General features: G+C 35.1%; 2 protein-coding genes across 3 annotated transcripts; one reads left to right on the top strand and one right to left on the bottom strand.

Moving 5' to 3' along the window:
* Positions 1-7,141: 7,141 nt before the first annotated feature.
* Positions 7,142-12,010, bottom strand: LOC107863252 (protein RETICULATA-RELATED 3, chloroplastic). 2 transcript variants are annotated; one of them, XM_016709086.2, is made up of 2 exons: positions 11,856-12,010; positions 7,142-8,463 (listed from the first exon to the last, which is right to left on the bottom strand). In XM_016709086.2, exon 2 carries the CDS (start codon positions 8,454-8,456, stop codon positions 7,377-7,379), a length of 1,080 nt encoding a protein of 359 aa, XP_016564572.2. In that variant the 5' UTR covers positions 8,457-8,463; positions 11,856-12,010; the 3' UTR covers positions 7,142-7,376. The 2 variants fall into 2 exon arrangements, with proteins under 2 accessions (XP_016564572.2, XP_047265321.1); XM_047409365.1 differs by lacking the exon at positions 11,856-12,010 and adding an exon at positions 10,571-11,846.
* Positions 9,491-9,973, top strand: LOC107863254 (60S ribosomal protein L19-1-like). The gene has a single exon (XM_047408652.1). The coding sequence runs from the start codon at positions 9,491-9,493 to the stop codon at positions 9,971-9,973; it is 483 nt and encodes a 160-aa protein (XP_047264608.1).
* Positions 12,011-26,477: the final 14,467 nt, after the last annotated feature.

Here is a 26,477-nt window from a genome sequence, read left to right as displayed (position 1 = left end):
GAATACTATAGTTATAAATTTCAAATCAGAGATAATGATCAAAATGGAGTGTTGCATTCTGGAAGACTTTTTCAACAATATTCAGTTGATGAATTCATAAAAATTGAAACTCAAGGATTAGATTTTGCCTCATGTAATCAAGATTTTTTTCGAACTGATGCATTCCAGGACTTATTGATTTTCTTAGACATGGAGACAAAGATGCCTCAAAGATAGGAAAACAAAAATTCCTTCCAATAAGTTTTACGGGTGGTTCTAGAGATATGTGTCAACGCTATATAGAAGCTATTACATTAGTGCAACATTTTGGAAAACCTGACATATTTTTAACTATGACTTGTAATCCTTCTTGGATAGAAATACAAGAATATTTACTAATGATTATATATCGTGCTTTACTAGCCACTGTAAGATCCAAAGGAATTATATATCGTGAAAAAGTTGTAGTATTCGGTGGTGATTTTAGACAAACACTTCCTGTTATTCGAAGTGGAAAGAAGGAATACTTTATTTCTGAAAGCATATTAAATTTCCAAATTTGGAATAAACTTGAAAAATAAAGATTATCAGAAAATATGCATGCTAAAACTGATCCTGCTTTTTGTGAATACCTAATGAGAATTGAAAATGAAAAAGAAAAAATAAATATCAACAATAAAATAGAAATTTCGAAGCAGTTTATTGTTCCTTTCACTACTGAAAAAGAATCAGTAGATCTCTTATTCAAAATAATATATCCAAACTTACATACCTCTTTTGATGATTCTTATTTTATGACCTCTCGAGTTATCTTGACTACAAAGAATGACTTTGTTGATGAAATAAATAATAGACTCATAACTCAATTTCCAACAAATGCTAAAATATTCATTGCTACCGATGAAACAATTGAACCAAATGATCAAATTCAATTTGAAGATTTCTTGCACACTATAAACCTTCTTGGCTTACCTCCACACAAATTAATATTGAAACAAAACTATCCTGTTATATTATTAAGAAATTTAAACCCTTCTGAAGGTTTATGTAACAGAACATGATTGGTATGTTGCGATTTTAAAAAGCATGTTATAAGTTGTAAAATTACAAGTGGCAATTTTAAAGATAAATATGAATTCATACCTAGAATGTTCCCTTTAAAAGAACACAATTTCCAATACACTTGTGTTTTGCTATGACAATAAATAAAGCATAAGGACAAACATTAGATTATGTTGGTATTTATTTACGTGAACCAGTTTTCTCTCACGGTCAATTATATGTTTCTTTATCGAGAGCAAAGAGTTCCAACTATATAACAATATTGATCAAGCCACCTACTTCAGACAATGATGATGATCAATCGACTTATAATATTGTGTACCATGAAATCATTCAAAAAGATTTGTTATAAATATATTCACGCTATCTTTTTAGATGATAATTTGCATGATTAAATTATCACGAATTCCACATGATGATCCTACAGAAAGATAACGTATCCAAGAGATCAATAAGGTAATTCCTTACAATCTTGAATGAAATTATTCATTACTATTGCTTATTCTATAATCTCGATAAGCTCAACGCAACGAATGCATTCTAGAAGCATATGCATCTTTTTCAATTTATGATTACTTGAACATGACATCTTCAGCTTACCATTTCGATTTTACAATTTCATCTTGACCTAATCTTTTGATTTCTGTTTGTATTCTCAATTTTGATTTCTTACTTTACGCTTTTTGATTTGAATTCATCTTCTTTGAAAATAAAGGAAAAAAGGCAACATTTAAGTTTTTCTTGATAAAGAGTAGGGGGGTGGAATCAGAATTCTTACCTTATGGCTTTTAAATCACAATTCTCTTTTCTTTTTCGGTTGTAAATAGTTTATTTATACATATCGAACTGTGAAATAACCTTATAAAGCTGCATATAAATAAAATCTTGTGATCCATCCCTTCGTGCACCTACGCATAGTAGGAACTTACTGCATTGACCAGTCTTTTACGTGAATTTTTTTAACATAAATACACCATTCTACCCTAAATGATTGGTTTCTATCGAACCCATAACTACAGTACTAGATCTGCCTTCAGAAGTTAACTTACAAACCTCGACTGCACCACCAATAGTACTGGATATTGGAAAAACTGAAGATAACTTTGAATTAGTTGGAAACTGGACTAAGAAATTCTACAGGATTAACTAGAACTGAGAAGACTATTGCATACCGTTGTCCTGTTCCTTTCCCGTGAAGGTTTTGGGATATGTGACCAGATGCTTCCTCCAGATATAACGTCTCTATCAACTAAATTTGTTGTCAAAACTATAATTCCAAAGCATACTTGCATTTTTTACAGGCTTCGATCTTGGTGTAGATTTTCACATGGTAGGTGGTCATATTTAGGACGTTTATGCAGTGCGTTCTATGTTTTGCTTTCCTGCTGATTATTGTTTTCCCCAGAAGGTAGTGATCGGTTCTGATGCAAATTCTTGTATGTAGTAGAGACATTCTGAAATGGTCTCCTCACACTATAATATCAGCTCTGATAATTGTATTACATTTGGGTTTACATGATTAAACCCCCAATCTCTCCTACCTGACCATTAAATCAAAGCGTTGTAATGTTTTATGCATTTGAGTAAAGAGAAGTATTTGTTAATATGCATGAATTTAATCCTTCGAACTAATGACATAATCATTCATGTGTTGATACAAGCCAAATTTGCCGTCAACTTTTTTTGGCATATATTTCAAGAGCAACAATGAGGGATCCCAGCCACAGAAATTATTATGCAGGGATTACAGAAAACAAGTTTGTTTGGGTAAACAAAAATATGCTTATTATCTACTTATCTTATCTGTTGATTTAAAAGTTCTTCTTCTAACTGTAAAAGCTTAATTTAGACATTTTTGGACTTGTATTGTGAGTCTTATATAGGGGGATTTGACACTGCCCATGCTGCTGATTTAGAAGACTTGATACAGACATCAATTTCAACATCAGTGATTATCATGATGATCTAAAGCAAATATGTAGATTGGCCGACTGTTGAGCATATATCTGTTTGACAGCTCTCATAATTTTGGGTCCCTGTATCTGACTGGGAAACTCTCTCTTGTGTTAATAAGCAATTGGCTTATCTCTTTCGCCAAGACTTGTTCTGAACTGCTACTCTTTGTACCACTTTTTATTTCTCTCTCCATGTTAACCCATGGCGTGGTCCTATTCCTCAACGCTTCACCAAAAGGTAAGTACCTACCCGACTGGCCTAGCCAAACATGGATCATGGATGTTTCAGTTCATAATCATCAATTCTTTTTCTTCTCTTACCTTATTTTAGGAGATATACTGCACTGTACGTCACCAAACACATCTTTTCACTGGGTGAAAATCGGATGATCATATTGTTGGTCACGTTTATTTATTTCTCAAAGAGCAGCTTCAAATCTCAAACATGCCCCTTTTGTCCGCAGTACTTCATGGAACTATCATAAGTGACTTACCTTTCTCCTATTCCTCTTGATGGTTTTGTGTTGTGTATGTTTTTTTCCGCTTGACAATACCAATTTGCTGGATAGAAAATTTAGTGTTTTCTGTGATTTCGTCATGCTACAGTTTTTTTTCTTGAAAATCTAAGATGGGGTAGTGAGATTTTTCTTACAAATGACCTTGGTGTCCATATATTTGAGGGGTGTACATATGTATTATATAGAGCGACAGGTACACAGGAATCCCCTATTCTTATAGTTTCTCCAGTTCGTTCTACTTCACGGGCTTACACTCAACCCATATAACTCATAAGTGATTTTAAGACGGTTAAGCTGCACATGCCTGGGAACCTGACTTTCGTATGCCAAATTCTTCAAAAAAAGACTTCCTGCACATACTTAGACGTCAAATCATTGTGTTTTGCTAGACCAAGTTTAAAATATAGAGGAGTCACGTTACATAAATGTGGACTATAGGAAGCTCGAATGAGCTATTTCTTGCGAAGAAGTAAGTAACAATTTATACGTTTAAGTTTGTGCATAATAATATTAAATATTAATGTATAGTGCAGCTGTTTACACTTTCATAAAATCATTGTATAGTTATTATTTTCAATTCAAACGTTTTGGGCCTAACTATTCATTCTGTCAAAGAAAATTGTTGACTTCATTGAAATGATATGTAAGAGGTTTCTTTGGTCAGGGTCCGCAGAAATTACAAGGAAATCATTGATAGCACGAGATAAGATGCGTACTCCTAAGGTAGCTGGGATCTTAAACATGTTAAATGTGCATCTGTGGAACAAAATAGCCATCTGTAAGCTGCTTTGGGATATATGCCAGAGGGAGAAATTATGGGTGGTTTAGGTGCACGCACCTCATGGACGATTCGGAAGGTGCCCAAGTGAAATTTTATTCTCTGGCTAGCCATTTTACCATTTAAATGCATTTTACCTCCTAAGAAATTTGGATCATATAGAGTATTTATGTAGTTTCTTTTCTATTTTTGAGAATTGGTTTCCTTTACAACTACAGGTCTTGCTTTGCAAAGTTGCTTAATCTGTATACAATGAAGTACCACGACCTCCAATTCCACAGCATTTTACTGGTTGCGTTGCCTATATATAGTGAAATGAAGGTTCTGTGGGAGAAGCATATTATATAGTGTCCCCATGCACTGTGGTAGTAATGTTCTGATCAAGCAAAGCTTTGTCAATCATCTTAAAGTCTGTCAATTTTGAAAATCCAATTAAAACATACAACCACTCTGGAAACAACTGATTACTTTTTCCCTGGAAAAGACGAGCCTCAACATAAACATCAAACTCCTAGCTCTTCAATTTATTTATCGTGCAAAAATATACTATCTCCTACTGAGATCAACTCATATGCAATATTGGGCCCGCGCTGGCGCGAATTTTACCACCTAGTATATACATATATATATGAAAGTGCTTTAATAAAGCAATCAGATTAATCATCCAAGTGGCATTAGCAAACATTGTTCCTTACAAAATATGTTGCTTTGTTTTTAAGAAACTGTTACAAAAAATTGATATGTGGGTTGGGTTTATACGGGTAGGGCAGAGTAGGTTAAAAATGAAAAAATGTTGTTATACGGGGCAGCTTAAAATTTTGGGGAAAGGATAGAAACAACAACAAACCTAGTATATTCCCACATAGTGGGGTCTGGAGAGGGTAGAATGCACGCAGTCCATACCACTACATCCGTAAAATTAAATTACGGAAACGACACTTCAAATTAAATTATTTTCACGAAAATAGCCATAAAATTTAAATTCCAATTTCTAGTTATTTCAATTTGTTGGCTTGTTCTATACCGTTTCTACGCGTCTTCTATACACATCTTATACATATAAATATTCTATACGGAAATTATACAATTTTGATACACAATTTATACAATAATTGTACGTTTTTCTACACATTTTATATAACAATTATATAATTTTTATACACTTTATTTATATATTTTATACATATACATATTTAACAGAACTATACAATTTTTCCACATATATTTTATACAGATACATATTCTATATAACAATTATACCGTTTTTATATAATTATATTTAATTATTATTTCTAAACAATTAAAATAAAGCTGAATATTTTTTCAGTTAAAAAATTTATAGCAAAAAAAAAACTGAAATATTTTTAGAAGGGACGAACGACCCAAGTTGAAAACTGTATCAGTATTGTATATGGACTGTATCTGAACTACATGGATCAAAATGACCTAAATTAGTAAATGACTATAAAGTGAAAATAGTATAGCCGACTGACTACTTTTTGAAAAAATGTCAAACTTGAGCTACTCCCTCCGTTTCAAAAAGAATGGCATACTTTACTTTTTAGTCCGTTTTAAAAAAATGACCCCTTTTCTTTTTTGGCAATACTTTAATTTCAACTTTTCACATGGCATGTTTAGAACAACAAGATTAAAGGGCATTTTGATACATTTGACACAACTTTAATTTAAGGCCACAAGATTCAAAACTCTTCTTGTCAAAGTAGGTAATTCTTTTTTAAACGGGGGAATATTTGTTTTCAAAAGTGTTACACATTATCCTTTTCCCTAAAATTATTGCGGGTTAAGCTCAACCAGCCCCACTCCGTTGGTCCTCCCTACACAAAGTCCACTTCTGATATTTTATATCGGATCCTCGTGTTTATCACCGTATAAAGAATTTATCAACTGTATGTAGTACTTCTTATGGCTTGACATGCCATATTCACGTTTCAAAAGTTTTATCCAAAAATTTTGGTAAAAACACATCAAAGTAATTATAAATATACATATTTTACAAAATGGTTTGGAGCTTTCTTAAAACACATCACAAAAATAGAAGTGTAATATACCCGAGAAGGGAGCAATAGAAAATGTATGTACCTTCTTCCATTCAAGGGTTTCTGTGAACACCATATACTTCCAGTAATATATGCTTTTTGGTTCCTTTGCATACTAAATATAATATTATGTGAATCCCTTTTGAGGTACTAACAGAATATGGACAAGAAATGTAGATAGCAAGAACAATAATGGGAGACAATAGAAGAGAGTTTTCTTATTCTTTCAAGTATAAAGAATTTCTTAAGTGCATACAATATGAATTCTTATAACTCTATTTATAGTGTTACATAAAGATTGTCATAAACATAACATTAATCATAAAGGTTACGAGGGGAGATTATGAAAATGTGGGAGTTAATATCAGGTTAAAGAGTAGTAGAGGATTTATATCAAAAACGGACATTCACATAAATATAATATATTTTATAACAACTAGTTCATTTTTAAGGATTTTTTGTTTTTCATGCGCATCCTTCTGGGGGTAATATATGCTATATTTAGGAGTTTTAGCAGCAAGGCAAAGACTGAATAAAAGAAATTCTGACCAGAAAACAGTGCTATTTTGAAGGGAGCTTGGAGTAACTGAAAAAATTGCTGCCATGTGACAAGGAGTCACGGGTTCAATTCTTGAAAACAACCCCTGACAGAAATGCGAGGTAAGATTACATACAATACACTCTTCTGCTGGGGCCATTCCCCGGATCCTGCGCATAGCAGGAGTTTTAGTGTACCGGGCTGTCCTTTATTTAAAAAAAAAAAAAAAAAACAGGGCTACTACTTTTACATGATTTGGGCATAATGTCAGTTGTAAGCATGAGACATACAAACGGACATGATCATCAATATCAACTAATAACTGTTGTCTCATCTCTGAAAATAAAATACAAACTCAAAACTCCCTACACCCTAAAGTAGATGAAGTCAGAGAAACTAAATCACTTCTATTTATGATGATAGTAATTCATAGTAAGAGGTGGGATAACTGAATGGGGTAGACATATCATGATAAACACAAATCCCAATTCACTTTTTCGAAACAGAATCAACAGTTTGTATGTTGTCACTCTGATTCAGCAACCTCTCTTTCTCTGCCTTTTCTTCCACAGTAACTACCTCCCCTTTATCTACACTCTGAGAACCAGTAAGCCTTGCCAACATGACAAATGACATTCCGCCGAGGACATTATTCAAGCATCTCAAAACCACAACGGACGTTTTAAAAACCACAGAAGGAAGAGCTTTATCAAGCAAGAACTCAATGCCGTTAAGTGTTTGGTATCTTAAATTACTGCTGACACCCATATGAGTTGCCCAAGTTACAGCATTCAGAAGTGTTGGAGGAGGCTTATTTGGCGTCTCAAAATTAGGATCCATCTTCTTCCTCATCTTGATTAAACCATTTGAAATTGCAGTTCCAACAAGTCCAGCAGCAAATCCAACTGCAGCAAACAGGGTTCCTTTGTAAACCAATGTCCCAACCCGACTCAATAAACTGTAAGCACCAGGCTCAAACATGTGGCTTGGTGGGCAACTGGCGAAAATGGAAGGCAGGGCTCGATTAGAAATAGCTGATGTTGGTGCCAATATATACATCAACACAAAATTCAAAATGGAACCAACAACAAGTGTGGAAAACACAAAATCCAATTCATTGAGGCCAAAGTTAGGACGAGATGCCATGTCTCCAATGACAGCGGAGGTCACACCAACCAATTCCTCCATAAGAACCTTAAAAGGGAACTGTGGATCTGCAGCAACCCTAGATCTCCAGCCATTGACAAAAGCACCAATTGGACCAAAACTATCCCAGGAATCATCTGAATCTTCGCCACCACCACTCCAATCCCTCCCATGACCACTATCACCACCTCCACTGCCCCGTCCCATTCCAATGCTTCCTCCATCACTGCCACTGGCACATGGAATTTGGTAATTGATAAGCAAATCCGAACCCCACTTATGCCTGGTTCTTAAAGGGTTAAAGTTTAGATTTTTGGCACAAATATTCTCTGTAAATATGGGTTTGGCACCAGAAAAGTGACGAAATTGATTCTGATAGTGACCAGGAAGTGAAGAGTAGCAAAGTCGAGCCACCGCCGACATCTTTTGCCTGCAAGATCAACAGGAAAGACTTTGATTTCAGTAAAAGGGGTTACATTTCTGATTTTTTTGCAAAGAAAAAAGCGGGATGGGGTGTGGTGGGGGTGTTTAATTTCAGTGAGAACACAAAATGAATAAACTGACACTAAGGGGAGAAAATAAAAATGGCAAAAAGGGCTACCTAGACAAATCAAGATAAACTAAAAAGGTTAGTACCTTTCTTTCTTTAGTCTTTTGAAGAGGGACAGGTAGTAGAATCTTGTTTTAGCAGTGTGCAAAAAGGATTTTCACAATCACAACTTATGAACCAAAGAGAAAAAAACACCCAGCACGTGACTCAAACAAACGTGTTCATAAAGATATACACTCGAAGTGGAACTTAACATCAACAACAACAACAAACCCAGTGTATTCCCACCTAGTGGGGTCTGGGGGGGTAAGATGTACGAAGTCCATACCTCTACCTCTGATGAAGTAGAAAGGCTGTTTCCGAAAGACCCCCGGCTCAAGGCACGAGATACCACACAAACACTTAGTAAAGCACAGAAGCAGATTACATAACATAAATACGGCACCCATAAGGAATATAAAACAGAGGAAAGCACACAGATTCGAAATAAAACATGGAACACGGAATACGGAATCATAACAGGAATAAAACCCCCACTAAGTAATTCCCTACACTAGCGACCCAAACTGGCCCTAATCCTCTGCCGTAATTCGCGTCTTCCAGACCTTCCTTCCTATCTAGGGTCATGTCCTCGGTGAGCTGTAACTGTTCCATGTCCCGCCTAATCACCTCACCTCAGTACTTCTTCGGCCTACCCCTACCCCGCCTAAAACCATCCAACGCTAGCCTCTCAAGACGACAGTTCATAAAGATATACACTCGAAGTGGAACTTAACAAACATATTGTAAATGAACTGATTTCAAGACGACAGTTCCTTCCTATTCAAAAATTTATCTTCAAAAAGAAGTTCCTTCACATAGAAATAAGAAACACAATGAAGTTTAGCAGTTTCATGAAATCGAAAAAATGGTGTCATTGAAGTTCCAAAAGCGTCTGGCTGCCAGCGTTCTCAAGTGTGGAAGAGGCAGAGTTTGGCTTGATCTTAATGAAGGAAACAAAATCTCCATGGCCAATTCTCCTCAGAACATCAGAAAATTGGTGAAGGATGATTTCATCATCAGGAAACCAACCAAAATTCACTCGAGATCTCGTTCTCGCAGAATGAAGGAAACCAAGAGGAAAGGCCATCACACTGGATATGGTAAGCCCAAAGGTACCAAGAAGGCTAGACTGCCTACCAAGGTGGCTTTGGATGAGGAGAATGGAGTTCTCTGGTGTTTGCTTCACAAGTACAGGGAATCAAAGAAGATTGACAAACACATGCATCATGACATGTATATGAAGGTGAAGGGTAATGTCTTCAAGAACAAGCGTGTGCAGATGAAAAATATCCACAAGACAAAGGCTGAGAAGGCTAGAGAAAAGACCTTGTCCGACCAATTTGAGTGACAAGAAACTTAATCTAGGCGAGCGACGACAACATTCTACTATTTATTTCCAACTAATAAGTAAAAAAACTGAATCCAAACAAAGTGACACAATTCAGACACTCGTTATCAATATGCTAACATATTCATTAGGTGTATCCCCTTTCAAGAAGCCATTGAGTACATATGCTGACTATGGATGCTCATTTGGGTATATGTTCTACTTAAATCATGTGCATTCTTCAAATACTCAGTTTTATAGGAACATTTGGCATTTTTATTGAATACAAAATAGCAACAAGGCGAAGGAGGTACTGAGAATGCACATAAGTCTGAATTTAGCTTCTTTTTTAAGATCTGAAAGGAGTTAAGAATTTTCAGACCGCAAATTATATCATTTATCATATCCATCCTAGTATCCTACAACACAACTATAACAATAATAATTATGTCTCATTCCCATGCCATAAAAAATGTATCCATTGCGCTCTATTTAGTCCTATCACAAGTCATTACTTAATAATTTATCCTTTAAAAGAAATTAGGGAGCGTGTCCCAAGAAGAACATGTCCCAACACATCGTTACAATGACGATATACTAAAATTTGATTATGCTTACACAGGTTGTCAATCTATGGCTACCGCCATCCATTCTCTAGTCTTGAGATTAGCCATGAGAAACTCACGTATGTGAGTTCATTCTACACCAGAACCATCCAGAGCTAATTGTTGTTAATTTCTAAGAAAACAAATCAGTCGACTTTAGCTCTGTAAATTGCTAATTAGGGGAACACAAGCAAAGTGAGCTAAGTATGAACAAATCTTAATCATGAGCTGAAAAAAAGAGTACATTCAAGGGGAAAGAAGCACACAGAGCTAATCGACGATGTATAAATACCGTTGAAATAGCCAGTAAATAACTTCAAAATGCCAAACCGCTACTTCCACTTTAAAAATCATGAAGAAGGAAGACATTACAGGAATTTCAGCCAAATATTAACAAATTTAAGCATCAAATAGTTGGATACATACATAATGTTTAAGAAACTTTTGAAATTTGAACTATATAAGCAATTGGTCATATGCTTTTTTTCATGTAGAGTATTCCTGCTTTTTCCTATTCCTAGAACAGTAATAGGTAAGATGACTACTTCAAACTAGTGGTAGGAGAAACAAAAATGGTCTGTTTTGACTAACATGAATCAGAATGGTAAATATTGGAGATACAAGAAACCTTAAACCATCGACAATATTGAAAAAAGGTAAAAAGGTCTTGAGCATATTCTATAGCAGATTGCCTTATTTTTTTTTTTTAGGAAAAATAACATAAACATACGCCTTAACTTATCATATTTACACATATTTCACCCTTAAAAAGTAATTACGAAAATTCCAACTAATTATGTATCTTCATTGTATATATTGAAAGCTAATTATTTATCCCTGCAGACCCAAAATCAGAAAAAATATATCTAAAGCTAATTATATATTTTTACAAAGAAAAAATGCATCATCACAGAATGTATTATGTATCTCAACAGACCCAAAATCGAAAAAATTTATCAAGAGCTAATTATGTATTTTTATAAAGGAAAAAATGCATCTTCTTGAATGTATCGGAAGTTAATTATGTATCTCGAGACACAAAATTGAGATTTTCAATAATTATACAAAATGTTGGGATTTTCTCTAAATAAGCTCCAAACTGTCGCGATTTATGTTGTTTGCCTTTGTTAAAAAAAATTGTAAAAGGGACAAAAATCAGAACTAAATATCAAAAATTTGAAACCCTAGATCCTGATTAAACCACAAATTAACCAGCTAATGTGGTAAAGATAAAAGAATTGTCAAATATTGATGAACGGCAGCCAAGTAAATCATTGAATACAAGAAATATGCATTACCTGAGATGGAAATAGAGACTTTGTAAAACCAGGGATAAGCAATGGGTTTAGGAAGCAGAGGAGCCCATAGCCTACTTTTTTATTTTTTATTTTTATTGATTCTTTTTTCACATTTTTTTGTTTGTTTTTATTTTCAATGTATAGGATAAGCTTGTAAGTTGAGAAAATTAAGTGGGAGTGACAAATAAGTTTTAAAATTAAAATTGATGACATAAGTTAATTTTTTTTTAATTAATGATTAAAGTAAATTAGGGTATAAAATATAATTTTTAAACTCTTTAAATTTTTCAAAAATCCTCCAACTCTAAATTTGAAATTTTAGAATTTCACCTATTTTCTTATCTTTTAATCTTTCTTTTTTTGTTCTTTATCCCCATGTTCTTCTTATTTTTCTCTCTCTCTCTAGATTTTTATCTTCTTTCATCTTCTCCTCTTCTTTTTCTTTCTCTTATTATTTCGTTATTTTTTCTTTTTTAATCTTCATGAACTATTTTTTTATTTTTTTTTGAGAAGTTTGAAAAGAAATTTTTTGATTTCTTTTAAAAATGAATGAAGAAATAATTCAGCAAATTCAGCAACTATGAGAGTTGTTTCAGCAACTATTATAGTTGCTACAATAGTTACGGTAATTACTGCAACAACTACTATTAGTTGTTGTATTACAGCAATTATCAAAGTGGCTGCAGCAACTTCGATAGTTGTTACAACAACTTTGATACTTAATTTCTGAAAAAAAGATGTAGTTAGAGGAGGAATCCACGAAAAAGTAATATTTATGATAAAAAAGAAAGTGGTGGTGCTGGTGGTGATGCCGAATGAGAAGATGACATTTGTTGCAGTGTTGATAGCAACAGTTATGGAAGAGAAAGAAGAAAAATAGGTGATAGTTATGTAGAGGGAGAAAATAATGGTGAATCTGGAAGAGGTGACAATGGTAGTGATAGTGATAGTGGAGGAATAGGAGGTGGCGGCGGCAAAAAGAGTGAGGAGGAGGAATGATGTGATGGTGTAGGGATTTTTGTGTAAATATTGTGTAGAAATTTTTGTGTGAATAATAAAATTTGAAGGTTTTAAAATTAGTATCATTAATACTAATCTTAAAATTGTCACTTCTACTCAATATTTAAGACTTGTCACTATTTTTTTATTTTAAAATTTTTTTGTCACTCTTAATTAATTTGTCCTTGTAAGTTTGTAACAGTAAAGCAACCAAGATGCAATAAAAGGGAGAGACTACCAGGGGCTTTGAGCTGTAGGTGACAAAAAAGTTTTAAAATGAGGTGTATGTGACACAAGTCTTAATTATTGAGTGGAGGTGACAATTACTTTATTATAGATTAAGAAAGTTTGGTAAGTTTGAGAATATTCCAAAAGTTTTTAAATTTACACTTTGATCCAAATATTTACCTAATATAACAGAAAACGAAGGAAAAAAAGATGTTTTTCTCTCTCTTCTCATCCATCGTTGTTCTCTCTCTTTTAGCGATTTTTGTTGTTCATTGTTGTTGCTGTTTTATTCATCATCTCCTGCTTCACTATCATCATCTTCTACTTCATTATCATCTTCATCTTCTTCTTGTTGACCATTGTTGTTGTTGTTACCGCTGCTGTTGCTATTTGATCAATTTCTTAGGTCAAATTTTATTTCATACATCACTTTCCACTTTGGCATTACTTCATAAGAGACTTTGGTAAGTCAAATTATGATTTTTAGTTGAATTCGTCATCTGGGTAACTGCTATTGTGCTGTTTTTTCAACAATAGATAGCACGCGAACATGAATGCAACATAAGAGCCATCTGTTTAAACAGATCTATTTCAAAGGAAGACTCATATGTTGGATTTATGTTTATGGTTCTATAGTGCCGTAACATGAATCAAACGGATGGGTCATCTGTTGCAATATATGACCCATCTATTGCAACAGATCAGTTATCTGGTGCAACATGATAAAAATCTGTTGCAACAGATTAGTAACCTGTTGCAACAGAACTTGAACTCGATTCTAACAAACGTGTTGTCTGTTGCAATAGTGTAAATATCTGTTGCAACAGATTATTAACCTGTTGCAACAGTACCTGAACTCATTCCAATAGACGGTAAATATCTATTGCAACATATTAGTAACCTATTACGATATAACCTAACCTCGATTCCAACAGATCGTCGTCTGTTGCAATAGGTAAGTGACATGAGTGAGATATTGCAACTTATGAGTGACATGTTCCAACAGGTAAGTGACATGAGTGACATGTTGCAACAAATTGCAACACAATTGCAAGAAAGGTAAAGATAGATAGTGAGACATAGATTATTACAAAGATTAGGAACTAAAGAGTATAATAAACTCAAAACCCCTAATGAATGTAATAACAACAACACACTCTTATGGTGACGGCCAAGGGAATCAACTCACCTCAAGATCCATCATTTTCAAGCAAAGAACAATATTGACTTTTCCAAGCCCTAAAATACAATGGCAAATCCAAGCCCTAACTAAGAACTACACTAAGATGGTCTACTCTCAAGAGAGAGGATTTTCCATATCTCATATTTTTATCATTAAACAACTAAAGAGAAAAGACCTAAAAGAGACTATGTATAGTATATTACAAAAGAAGGACAAAATGAATCCAATGCCCTTAATGGGGTGGGGCGACCATAGAGTATCATTTAGATAAGTCTAAATGACCAAAATCCCCTCAATAAAGGGAACCAAAACCGTGAACCACTAAGTATGGCCCAAACCCGAGAGTCCTCATGTCTTCAAGGCTACAAACAATATTCCACACTCGGATTTGTTTAATGGCATGCTCAAAACGACCCCTCCAAGTATGATCCCGTGCCCCCTATGAGACCAAAACTTGATTCTTCACATAGTGACTTTGAATGATGTCATCAAAAGCTAAGGCGACTATTTGACTTGTATCATCATCCCCTTCTTGAAAAGAATTTGACCTTAAATCCGTACCTTGTAAAACTAGAGAAAGGATAAACAAGCACAACATCCTCATGGCATGAGGGTTAGGGTTAGCACAATAATAAACATCATCACACCAAGGCGGCACATACTTGAAGTATAACCAAGGATCCTTTAAATAAAATATTAAAAACTCAATGAAGGATGTACAAAGAATTTGGTTGTGAGATTCACCAAGAGTGACACTTTGCTTGTCATATAGTCCAAGCAACAGGTTAGGTTCACCAACATCACCATTTCTATATTTGGCACCGGGATCAAACGGGAAGAGTAGCCATAGACACGGGTATAGACAACGCTCTCTTTTCCCGTGGTCTCCACCCAAACTAAATGACATATTCTCTACAATAGCATACATATCATCCAAAGCAAATCAAGAGTAGAGAAAAGTATCACTCAAGTCGACTTCTACTAAGGTCCCCTCATGTGTGTACTCACTACTAGTTTCCCAATCATCACCATGAGTACTCTCAACAATAAAGTCACACAAAGTAGAAGCAGGATTAACTTCCAAGACTACGTATTCCTTACCTTTAAGAGTAGTCTCATCTTACAAGAAGAAATTTCCATCTTTAGGAGGAATATTGTCACACCATAGTGGGTTAACATATAGGCTATAGCCACCGAGGTAAGCTATACCATCTTTTTCACCACTAGGCTTATTAAGAGTGTTTATATCATCTTCAAACAAGACATTATACCTAAAGAGTGCATGATCCAACCCACGGGCAGATTTGGAACAACCAAGTTCCTCACTCTCTAAGAGATTAATATCAAGTTTCAAAGTGGTTTCAAGATCAAGATTGTCCCAAGAATAACGCTCGGGTTCATGCCCCTTTTGTTGACCAATTTTTTCCAATACTTCACTCACTTGAGTTCGGTTAAGCATATCACACTTATACTCAAGTGGTGGAAAATTTTCACAAATATATTGATCAATACCAATTACACAAGACGACGTACTCCCGTTCAACATATAGGCTTTAACACTAGGTGGACATAAATAGATATTACAAGAAGAGTCAATTTTGTCATCAATAGGATCAACTAGTGTATCCACACTCACAACATGTACATCATCAACAAAAGTAAAAGAATCATTGGTCTCATAAGTAAGTAAGCTACTACTCACACTCAATGGCCTACTAGCCACACAATTATCATTCACATGCACAAAAGTGTAAGAGTTAGCTATTTTACCTTGAAGTCCTTGAGTCGATTCTCTTTTGCCATGTTGTGAAGGTCCTCCACAAGCTTGGGCAACAACTTTACTTTGGCATTGTTCTCCTTCACTTTCCATGCCGATATCTACACAAGTGTCCTTAGAAATAGAAGGACAAACAATGTTAGCTTGGTTTGGTGGCAATGCCCTCACTTTGCTCCACAAAACCTCTTCTTTTTCCACTCACGGATTACCACCTTGCACACCCTTACTCCTCTCAATCTTTTGTCTCTCATCATTATTCAGATTGGAGTAGGTGAATACTTCTCTTTGCGGCCCGGGAAGAATGTACGTCACGAGGTGATTTCCCTATCAGTCTCTTATAATATTTAGCCAATTTTGCATATTTAGAACTTTATGTTGTGCAAACCAATCGACACCTAAGCATACACGACTTTATGTCAAGGGAAGAATATCATACCACACCTTATGTTATGGAAACCAATTGACACCTAAGCATAACAACTGTATGTAAAGGGAAAAATATCATACCAAACCTTCTCATGGTATTCAAATTGGGAGAAGACAACTTTGAACCTCTCGGTAACCTTAAACCCATCCAAGAAGTATGGAACAAGTAAAGGCTCGTGAAACAACCCCAAGTAATCAATCATGGATGGAATGATGTAGTTTCTATAGTACCTATCATTTAACACAATGAGGCAGCCTGGTATCCCACAAATGGTCACCTTTTCGAAGTGTACACTCCTTCTCGGATCAACATTGTAAGGCACATGAGTACCCTTTGGTTTTTAAGATGTATACCCACTTCTTCTCGTTGGACAACCTCCACTAGAGCTAGTATAACTATTCACACTATATCGACCTTGATAAGAAGTACTAAAAGGTGGAGAATATGAATATTCGCACTCCTCACGTGCACTCTCATCATAGTTCTCATAAGCTTTGCGAATGAAAGGGTTATACCTAACACCAAATCTAGGTTCAGTGTGAGAAGTGTAAGACCCCTCACATGCCCCAACATCATCATAAGATCCATCACTAGGTTCTACATCATCTCTAAATTCACCATAAGTACTAGGCACTTCATTCACCTCATTTTCTCCCTCAAAACCATAACTCTTAAATTTGCCCAAGTTTTGATCATGGTTATTTTCATAGCCTCTGCAATCTCCCTCAACTTTGTAGCCATAAAACCCCTCACTACAATCATAGTCTCCCATGTTGTAGTCACAATAATCCCCATCTATTGAAGACATGTTCCCCTCATATCACCTTTGTATCTACAAAATGAACAAACAAGATTAGTAGTAAAGCTTTCTTACCAACACTCGTATACACTCACTTTTGTGGTCCTCATAATTGGACCAGTGAATATTGAAAGTTGCTTGTACTCCGGTAGTCAATAGGATGGCAATTCTACTTGGCAGCCGGAATAGATTCTTGTTTGATCGACTCAAGACACAAAACAAAAACTACTTACAAACTTGAACAAAGAAATACTACGATTCAAAAATAATAAAAGCACAAAAATAATGCTAACACAAAGAAACGTATTCAAAAACTAATTTACAACTTAGTAGGTATTTACTAGTTGCCAATTAGTATAAGAATCAACAAAATAAAACTAAGAATCAACAACAAGAAACGAAGAACCAAGATTTTGAGCCAAAAGTTTTGGTATGTGGCAATCTAGGATTGGTTACAGTTTTTGAAAGGTTCTTATTTTTCCCAACTTTGAAATTTTGGTTCTTGAAGTGGTTTAACCGCCCTTGGAGAAGACAACAACAAGATTGGAGCCCTTTTCACCTTTCAAAAAGGTTTGACTTGTCTTACACCTTTTAGGCAAGACACCTTTTTGAGGGGTAGGTGAACTTTTCCTCTTTTGAACACCTACAAAAGTGGTCTTTCTTTCTTTTCGTAACTAGTTTTTTTGGTAGATCTTTTGTCTCCCTTCCCTTTTGGTAGATTATTGGGGACTAGTTTCAAGATAAACATAAGGGATTCTCTTTCCACTACTTGGGTTTGGATCAAACAATACTATTAAAGAGTCTTCTTGCAACTATACATGAATATTGGTCTAGAACAACAAGAACATCCAATGAAGTTTGAATACCAAGTCTCACGTTGAGCTCCAAGAACAGACAACACCTTTTTCAGACTTAAAACCCATAACAAAATACCAACAACACGAGTTCAAACCACACCTTCAAATTTCAATCCACAACAACAACAACACCAAAATACACTAACAATATTCAAGTATGGAACCACAACAACAATACCAACAAGAATCGTTCAAGCTCAACTTGGATCTTGAATCAATGGAGTTAGTAAAGAAAGAATCTAACACAAAAAACAACAAAACAAGTAAAAATACACCTAGATCTAGACTCAAACTCGGCCAAGACAACTACAACGACACAATTTCGGCCAAGACACAAAAATGGACAGATTTGCTTCTTTTTGATTTTTCAGTTTTCTTACACACTTTTTTTATTTTCAAGTTTACGAGCCCAAGATTGATCTTATGGGAACAAGATCAAGCCATGATCTGATACTAAATGATACAAGAAACACCACGGAAGTCACAAAAACTACACAAAATAGTCCACAAATTGAGAGCAACCTGAGGACCCCTTTGAGTGCTAGTTTTGGCCAACAACAACGACACAAGTATCACGAGTTTACAAGGTGTTTTAACACCAAAACAACAACAATACAGCAAGAACAAGATGGACACAAGATTCAAATTCAACAAGAACAAATGATTATAAGGTACAAATTCTAACACAATTGCAAGAAAGGTAAAGATAGATAGTGAGATATAGATTATTACAAAGATTAGGAACTAAAGAGTATATTAAACTCAAAAACCCCTAATGAATATAACAACAACGCCACACTCTTACGGTGACCGCCAAGAGAATCAACTCACCTTAAGATCCACCGTTTCCAAGCAAAGAACAATATTGACTTTTCTAAGCCGTAAACTACAATGGCTAATCCAAGCCCTAACTAAGAAAAACACTAAGATGGTCTACCCTCAAGAGAGAGGATTTTTCATATCTCATATTTTCATCACACTAAAGAGAAAAGACCTAAAAGAGACTATGTATAATATATTACAAAAGAAAGACAAAATGACTCCAATGCCCTTAATGAAGTGGGGCGGCCATAGAGTGTCATTTAGATAAGTCTAAATGACCAAAATACCCTTAATAAAGGGAACCAAAACCGTGAACCACTAAGTATGGCCCAAACCCGAGAGTCCTCAACTCTTCAAGGCTCCAAGCAATATTCTACACTCAGGTTTGTTTAATGGCATGCTCAAGACGACCCCCTCCAAGTATGATCCCATGCCTTCCATGCGACCAAAGCTTGATTCTTCACGTAGTGACTTTGAATGATGTCATCAAAAGCTAAGACAACCATTTGACTTGTATCAAAAGGTATTTAATCTATTGCGACTGATTACACATCTGTTGGGATTTATTTATGGCACTATGAAATCACTATTAACTTTTTTTAACAAATGACTTTATTTAGGTACCACTAATGGAGGGATCAATAACAATAGGGGTGGGTTTTCATGGTCAATGGAATGAGAAGAGCAATTGAAATGTATGGCGTGGAACAAAGGTAAAATGTTAGAGATGATAGCTATGACAGTCCAAAGTAATATTTCGTATGATGATTTTGTAAACTTAATCATTAGTTATTGTGGACTGAATTATCAATCAGAAGAACTCGTCATTGATACATGTATAGATCCTTTGAAATCATAGGGTACTACCTTTCAAGATAATCGATCAGGCTCGGTTACGTGCTTATCTTAGTGATTTATCTAGGATGGTGTTAAGGGTGTACGTGGTTGAAAAAATGAGAGAGAATGAGAACCAGAACATAGAAGAAGAAGAAGAGCAAGACATCTTTGATGATAGGTTGGATGATCTAGACATGAATATTTTAGATGATGATCAAACACCAACACCCATTGATGAGACCAATACGATGGGTAGTTATTCTCAATCGATACAGTTTGGAAATCTTCAAGACGACGGGACCAACTTTTTAATTGGAATGTCATTCAAGGACAAGAATGAACTATCTACCACTTTGTTATATCTTGCTTGAAAAAAAATTCAAAATAAAGGAGGTGATTAATTTGAGCGGTGTCTTTTGCTTCAAATGTGCTAATCTGAACTGTAAGTGGTGGTTGAGAGTGGTGAAGTATGCAAGTTCTGATAGATTCATTATTCATAAACATGAAAATCATCACACATGTGGTTCATAGAACATCTCAGGCCAAAATCCTCACGCTACGACAAAGGTCCTCAGTGAATATTTCAGTAGTAGTTTCCCCGATAGTAAAGGTCCTTCAACAAGGGTTATGGACAATCAAATCCTTACGAAATTGGGTGTTCTGGTCAGTTATTGAAAGATATATACGACTATGGGGATTACTAAGGACTTGGTTAAAGGGACACACGAGCATGGGTATGCAGTCCTAGAGGCCTACCGTTACATAATTGAGTCCACAAATCTCGGAAGTAAGACGACATTGCATGTTGATAAAAATAGAAGGTTCAAGTACTTTTTTGTATCCCATGGTGCTTGGATTCAAGGTTTTTGACATTTAAGAAAAGGCATAACCGTCGATGGTACCTTCTTGAAAAGCAAGTATAATGGAATTCTGCTAACGGCGGTGGTGCAGGATGCTGAGAATCACATCTTTCCTACCACTTTTTATGTAGCGGACAAGGAATGTGATACATTTTATGGATCTTTTTGAACAACTACGAAGCTGTGTCGAAGATACCGAAGAGTTGTGATTCATTTCGAATAGGCATCCAAGTATTCTAAAGATGGGTTCAATTTTCTTCACTTCAACTTATTTTTGGTTGCTGCATCAGGCATCTTGGAGAGAACATTCGAACCAACTATCACAGCAAAAGGATCGTGAGCCTTTTTTATAGAGCAGCTAAAGCATATAGTAGAGAGGAATTTTTAGACCATTTCAATCAAATAACAGATGTGAATCCCAAGGTAGTAGAACTTCTCGTACGTGTCATTTTTGAGAGATAGAGCTAGGCATTCTGTCCTGCAGATAGGTACATTCTTATGAATTTATTATCTTGTTTGATTTACAAGTTTAGTAAGATGTCGTACTAAGTGATTCTTTTGTATAGGTACAATATTATGACATCAAACATAGCTGAATCGGTGAATTCATTGCTTGGCGATGAAAGAGAATTTCCCATCAAGGCTATGTTTGAAGTAATAAACAAGAAGTATGGCCAATTTTTTAACAAAAGGCATATACAGTTCAAGGGCCCAAAAAGAACTCGATTTGTTCTCGAAATCAAAAAAATAATATCAACGAACATCAGTTTGGGGAATAGGTCATTATCTCATAAAATAGTAGATTACAAATTCAGTATCATCGGTCATGGTGATGTTGCCACGATCGATCTTCAAACAAGATCTTGTACGTACAGAGTTTTTGACTTGGACAAAATACCCTGTCCACATGCCATGGCAACACTTTGAGCTCAATACGGTCCAAAATATAAACCTAAAGTTTACAATCATTCCTCTCAATATAATTTGGTGGAAGAATATGAAATGGCATATAGTAGGCATATTACTCCGGTGCCTCCCGAAGAATCTTGGGTTATTCCTGCAGAGATTTTGGGGAGATTAATACCTCCTCCATATATTGACCCAAGCACTATCAAACTGGGATAAAAGCCATATAAGAGGAGGCATGGAGTCAAAAAATCATTTTCATCAAGAAGAAATAAGTGCTTCGTATGTAAGCGTGTTGGTTATAAAAGAACATGCCCGAATCGTAATCCACCATGATCATTGTAATTGGACTTGTGTTGTTGTTTGTTGTGGACTTTTATATATTTAACCCATTGTTGTGAACGTAATGTTATCATTTATTATATATAAAATATCTTTTTAATAACTTATGCATCAATATAAAGAGGCAAAACATGAACTAAATAATACAATAGACCACAATTATTCTCAACAGATTAACCATCTGTGGCAACAGATAGACATTAGCTGGAAGAACACAACACAGTTCCATCAAACTAGAATGTTTTTCTCCAACAGATGATAAATCTATCACAACAGGTGGATAATCTATTGACAGAAACCCAACTGATGACCAATCTGTTCCAACACATAGTCCATTTGTAGAAAGAACTCAAAAGCCAAAATTACTATTGCTATTAGATTCAAAATTGCTCCTTACCTCCATCCGTCGACATGTTAACATTAACATGTATGTTTAGAAGAAATAGACAGAATGAAATTGAATAAGAATTAAAAAGCCAAAGTCAATTAAAAATAAAATTTTCATTAAATGAAAAATAAAATACATTAGGTATAGATCCGATATAGAAAAAATAAAATACATATTCTAAAAGAAAAAACACATTCTAATTATTAATATTATCATCATCATCATTAGTGACAACCGGCCAATCAACTCACAGCAACAGGGCCCTCATCAGACTCTGCATCTCTCTGAACATCATCGCTCTCATGGCGACCAACTCCCTCTGTAGGTCATTAACCTGCCTCTTAAGTTCCTGCAATGTGTCACGCAAAATAGCAATGTCCCAAATAGGATTATTAGCCATATCTAGAACACCATGAATTGACAAATATAAATAAAAAGAGTTCAAATATAATTCAACGTATACTACCAACTGGTAGATTTATTTCGGAAAAAAACTTACCTCAATAAGAAAGGAATATGCTCTTTGAAGAGAAGTGGTTGAAGATGTCACACAAAAAGAAATAATATAAGAAATAAATAAAGTTTAGTAGAATAAAGATTATGGAGGGACCTATTTATAGAGGATTGAATCTGGACGTGTCAGGCCAAAAGGCACGACTGTTAAGCTCCATTGTATTAATTACATTCAAACTGGTGGTATTTTATTTTCTGTGAAAAGTCACAATTTTTTCTTTTACATTAATACTTCTGACCTTTTCAAAATGGTTTTAAGACTTGATAACAACCTTTATTATTGAGCTTTTGCAATAGATCGTCTCTCTATCACAACAGATTTATCATTTATTATAATAAATTGTTTGTATGTGTAACAGATGATCTGTCAAAATAGATTTACCATCTGTTGTAATAGATGTTTTGTATGTGAAATAAATGAGACATCTACTGCAATATATGTATTATCTATTGTGATAGATGGACCATCTTTTGGAAATGTTTTGATATTCTTTTAATAGCTAATTCATCCGTTGCAACAGATGGGGAATTCGATTCATCAGCTGTTTTGAATGTGTTAGATAACAAGTCACGACTACCTCTTTTTTGATAGTCATAACATGCGTGCAGATGAATAAAAACTTTTTGGTCTGTCGCAACAGATTTACTATCTGTTGCAATATCTATTGCAATATATAAATTATTTGTTGCAACAGATGGATCATATGTTGGAGGAGATGTTTTGATTTCTTCTAACAACTGATTCATCAGTTGCAGCAGATGAAAAATTTGGTTCATCAGCTATTTTGAATGTGTTAGATAAAAAATCACTACTCTTCACCTCTTTTTTAATAGTCATCACATGCGTGCAGATGAATAAACAATGTCTGGTCTTTCACAACAAATTTACCATCTATTGCAACATATGGATTATTTGTTACGACAGATGGACCATATGTCAAAAGAGATATTTTTATTTCTTCCAACTGTTGATTCATCAGTTATAATAGATGGAGATTTTGATTCATCGGTTGTTTTGAATATGTTAAGATAAAAAGTCACAAATCTTTACACCTCTTTTTTAATAGTCATCACATACGTACAAATGAATAAATAAAACTGTCTGACATGTCTTGATAGGGTAGGAAGAATAAGGTGCGTGCAATGGATCCACTTTCATGTGTGGGAGTTATGTGTTACTGATCAGACTACCGTGAAAGACACACATAAAGTTTAATGATTTTGTGAATGCAGTTTTTTACCGATTAGACACCGATCCTTCAAACAAGATCCTTCATTGTACAGTTTAGTTTGATAGGTGCTAACTGATAAGGCTGAAGGTTTCTAAGACGGTGGTGTCAATACCCTGTTACAATTTAATGACGGTCTATGCTCATGTTTTTATGTCAGGTTTGGGGAAATGGTTTAAGTTTTTAGCTGCAGTGTAGATATCCAATCGTGATTGGACCGGTTTTAACGGCGCAATAGACTTCTTGAAATTCCTCTGAAGCCTCGTATTGCAGCAAATAATGATGGAACCAATAGAAATTCCCCTGGTTTAAATTTATATAGATGGATTGATGGAGAAGACTTTTATACAACAGAAGATGCTTGGGAGAATACTTGTATGGGAAGGGGAGGTGGAGAAGGCCATATATCATCTCATACCTTATTTAAGAGAAAATAAAGGAAAGCAAGTAAGGAAGCGAATCTGGCCAATAAAATTGACATGAGAAATGAAAAAACTGGATGAGCTTCATATGTGGAAGTGTATCCAAATATAAAAATCCGTCAATCATTGAAGAAAAAGAAGAATGGTCAATAGGACTGGAGTTGGACACTTTGCTTGAGAATGTAGCTAGCGAGCGTGGCCTCAATAAAGACTCTCACAAAGTGCAGGACCAGAACTCTAAGGAAAAAACTTCGCGAGCACAGGAAATTGGTACGATTGTCGGTCAGAAATGAAACCTGAACCAACAACTCCTGAATTAAAAATAAGGCAAGCCAAGGTGTTAATTTCTGAAGTCTAACTTGCATGCCATGCCTTCTGTTTATGGCTATGATCAGGTTAATGGAAGTAGAAATAAAAAGGTCCAAAGTTGGGCAGAAATCCCATGCCTTATTATTTCCACTGCCTTTGACCTGACCAGAGCCATAAATAAGAGGCATGGAATGCAAGTTTAACTTGAGAAATTGCCACCTTGGCTTGATCCCATATTTTTAATTCAAGAGTAGTTGGTTTAGGTTTTAATTTTGACCAACAATATTACCACCTTCCGTGCTCGCGACGCTGCTTCATTAGAGTTCTGGTCCTACATTTTGTGGGTCTTCATTGAGGCCATGCTCACTAGTTGCAGTATCTAGCAAAGTGACCAGCTCCAGTCCTCTTGACCATTCTTCTTTTTCTTCGACAACGGATGGATTTTCATTTTTGGATACACTTTCACATTCGTAGCTCATCCAGTTTTTTCATTTTTCATGTCAATTTCATTAGCCAATTTTCCTACACTTTCCTTCCTACCCTGTGTTTTCTCTTAAACAAGGTCTGGAATGATATATGGCCTTCTCAACCTCCCCCTTTCCGTACAAGTATTCTCCCAAGTACCTACCTACTTCTGTATAATAGTCTCCTCCAGCAACCCATCCATATAAATTTAGACCAGGGGAATTTCTATTAGTTCCATCATTGTTTTCTGTAGTGCGAGGCTTTAGAGGCCTTTCAAGAAGTCCATTGAGCCATTAAAACTGGTCCAATCACTATTGGATATTTACACTGCCGCCAAAAACTTACCCTTCCTCAAACTTGACACAAAACATGAGCATAAATGGTCATTAAATTATAATAGGGTATCGACACCACCTACTTGGTCCATCAGCCTTACCAGTTCGAACCTAACACTCTTAACTGTAAAATGTCATATCTTGTTTGAAGGATTAATGCCTAATAGGTAAAGAACAAACATTTATAAAATCATTATACTGGGTGTGTGTTTTCATGATAGGTTGATCAGTAATACATACCTCCTACATATAAAGTGGTTCCATCTACAAGCAGTTTATTCCTCTAAACCCATCTTTACTCTAGCCTTTAATGCTGGTCAGGCAAAAGTGGATCCAGTTTCACTTTCTTTTATCTACAAACAAGAGAAATACATTTGATGTCAAATAATAGAAGAACAAAAAGAACATTACAAAAGATTAACACAAAATTGAGTGAATCAACAGATGACCAATCTAATGCAACAAATTACCCATCTGTTCAACCAATGAGGTATTTATTACAATCGATGGATGACATGGTGCAACAGATGGTTCATCTAATGGAATAAATCAAACCAGCCTTGCTACTGGTTTGATTTTTTTCAAACAGTTGCTCCATCTGTACAAAAGGGTAACACAAAATTAAGTGAATCAATAGATGACCAATCTGATGCAACAGATTACCCATCTGTTCAATCGATGAGGCATTATTGCAAAATATGAATGATATGTTGCAACAGATGGTTCATCTGTTGGAATAAATTAAACCAAACTTGCTACTGGTTTGATTTCTTTAAATAGTTGCTCCGTCTGTTTTAACAACTGATTCATCAAACTATACTGACAACAAGTCTTTTTAACTTCTCCCAACAGATGACTTTTTCTCTATATTTTAATAAAAACAATGGTTTGTTCATTCAAGACTTAAAAGTCACCTTTCCTTCA

The sequence above is a fragment of the Capsicum annuum genome, chromosome 3 (assembly GCF_002878395.1).
Source record: "Capsicum annuum cultivar UCD-10X-F1 chromosome 3, UCD10Xv1.1, whole genome shotgun sequence".
In the NCBI taxonomy this organism is placed as follows: Eukaryota; Viridiplantae; Streptophyta; class Magnoliopsida; order Solanales; family Solanaceae; genus Capsicum; species Capsicum annuum.
Note: the sequence above shows the minus strand (reverse complement) of the source record. Positions and strands in the feature narration are given on the sequence as shown.

Bases quoted from the DNA above. Each gene is read 5' to 3' on its own strand.
- LOC107863252 (XM_016709086.2), bottom strand. From the start codon at position 8,456: ATGTCGGCGGTGGCTCGACTTTGCTACTCTTCACTTCCTGGTCACTAT.
- LOC107863254 (XM_047408652.1), top strand. From the start codon at position 9,491: ATGGTGTCATTGAAGTTCCAAAAGCGTCTGGCTGCCAGCGTTCTCAAG.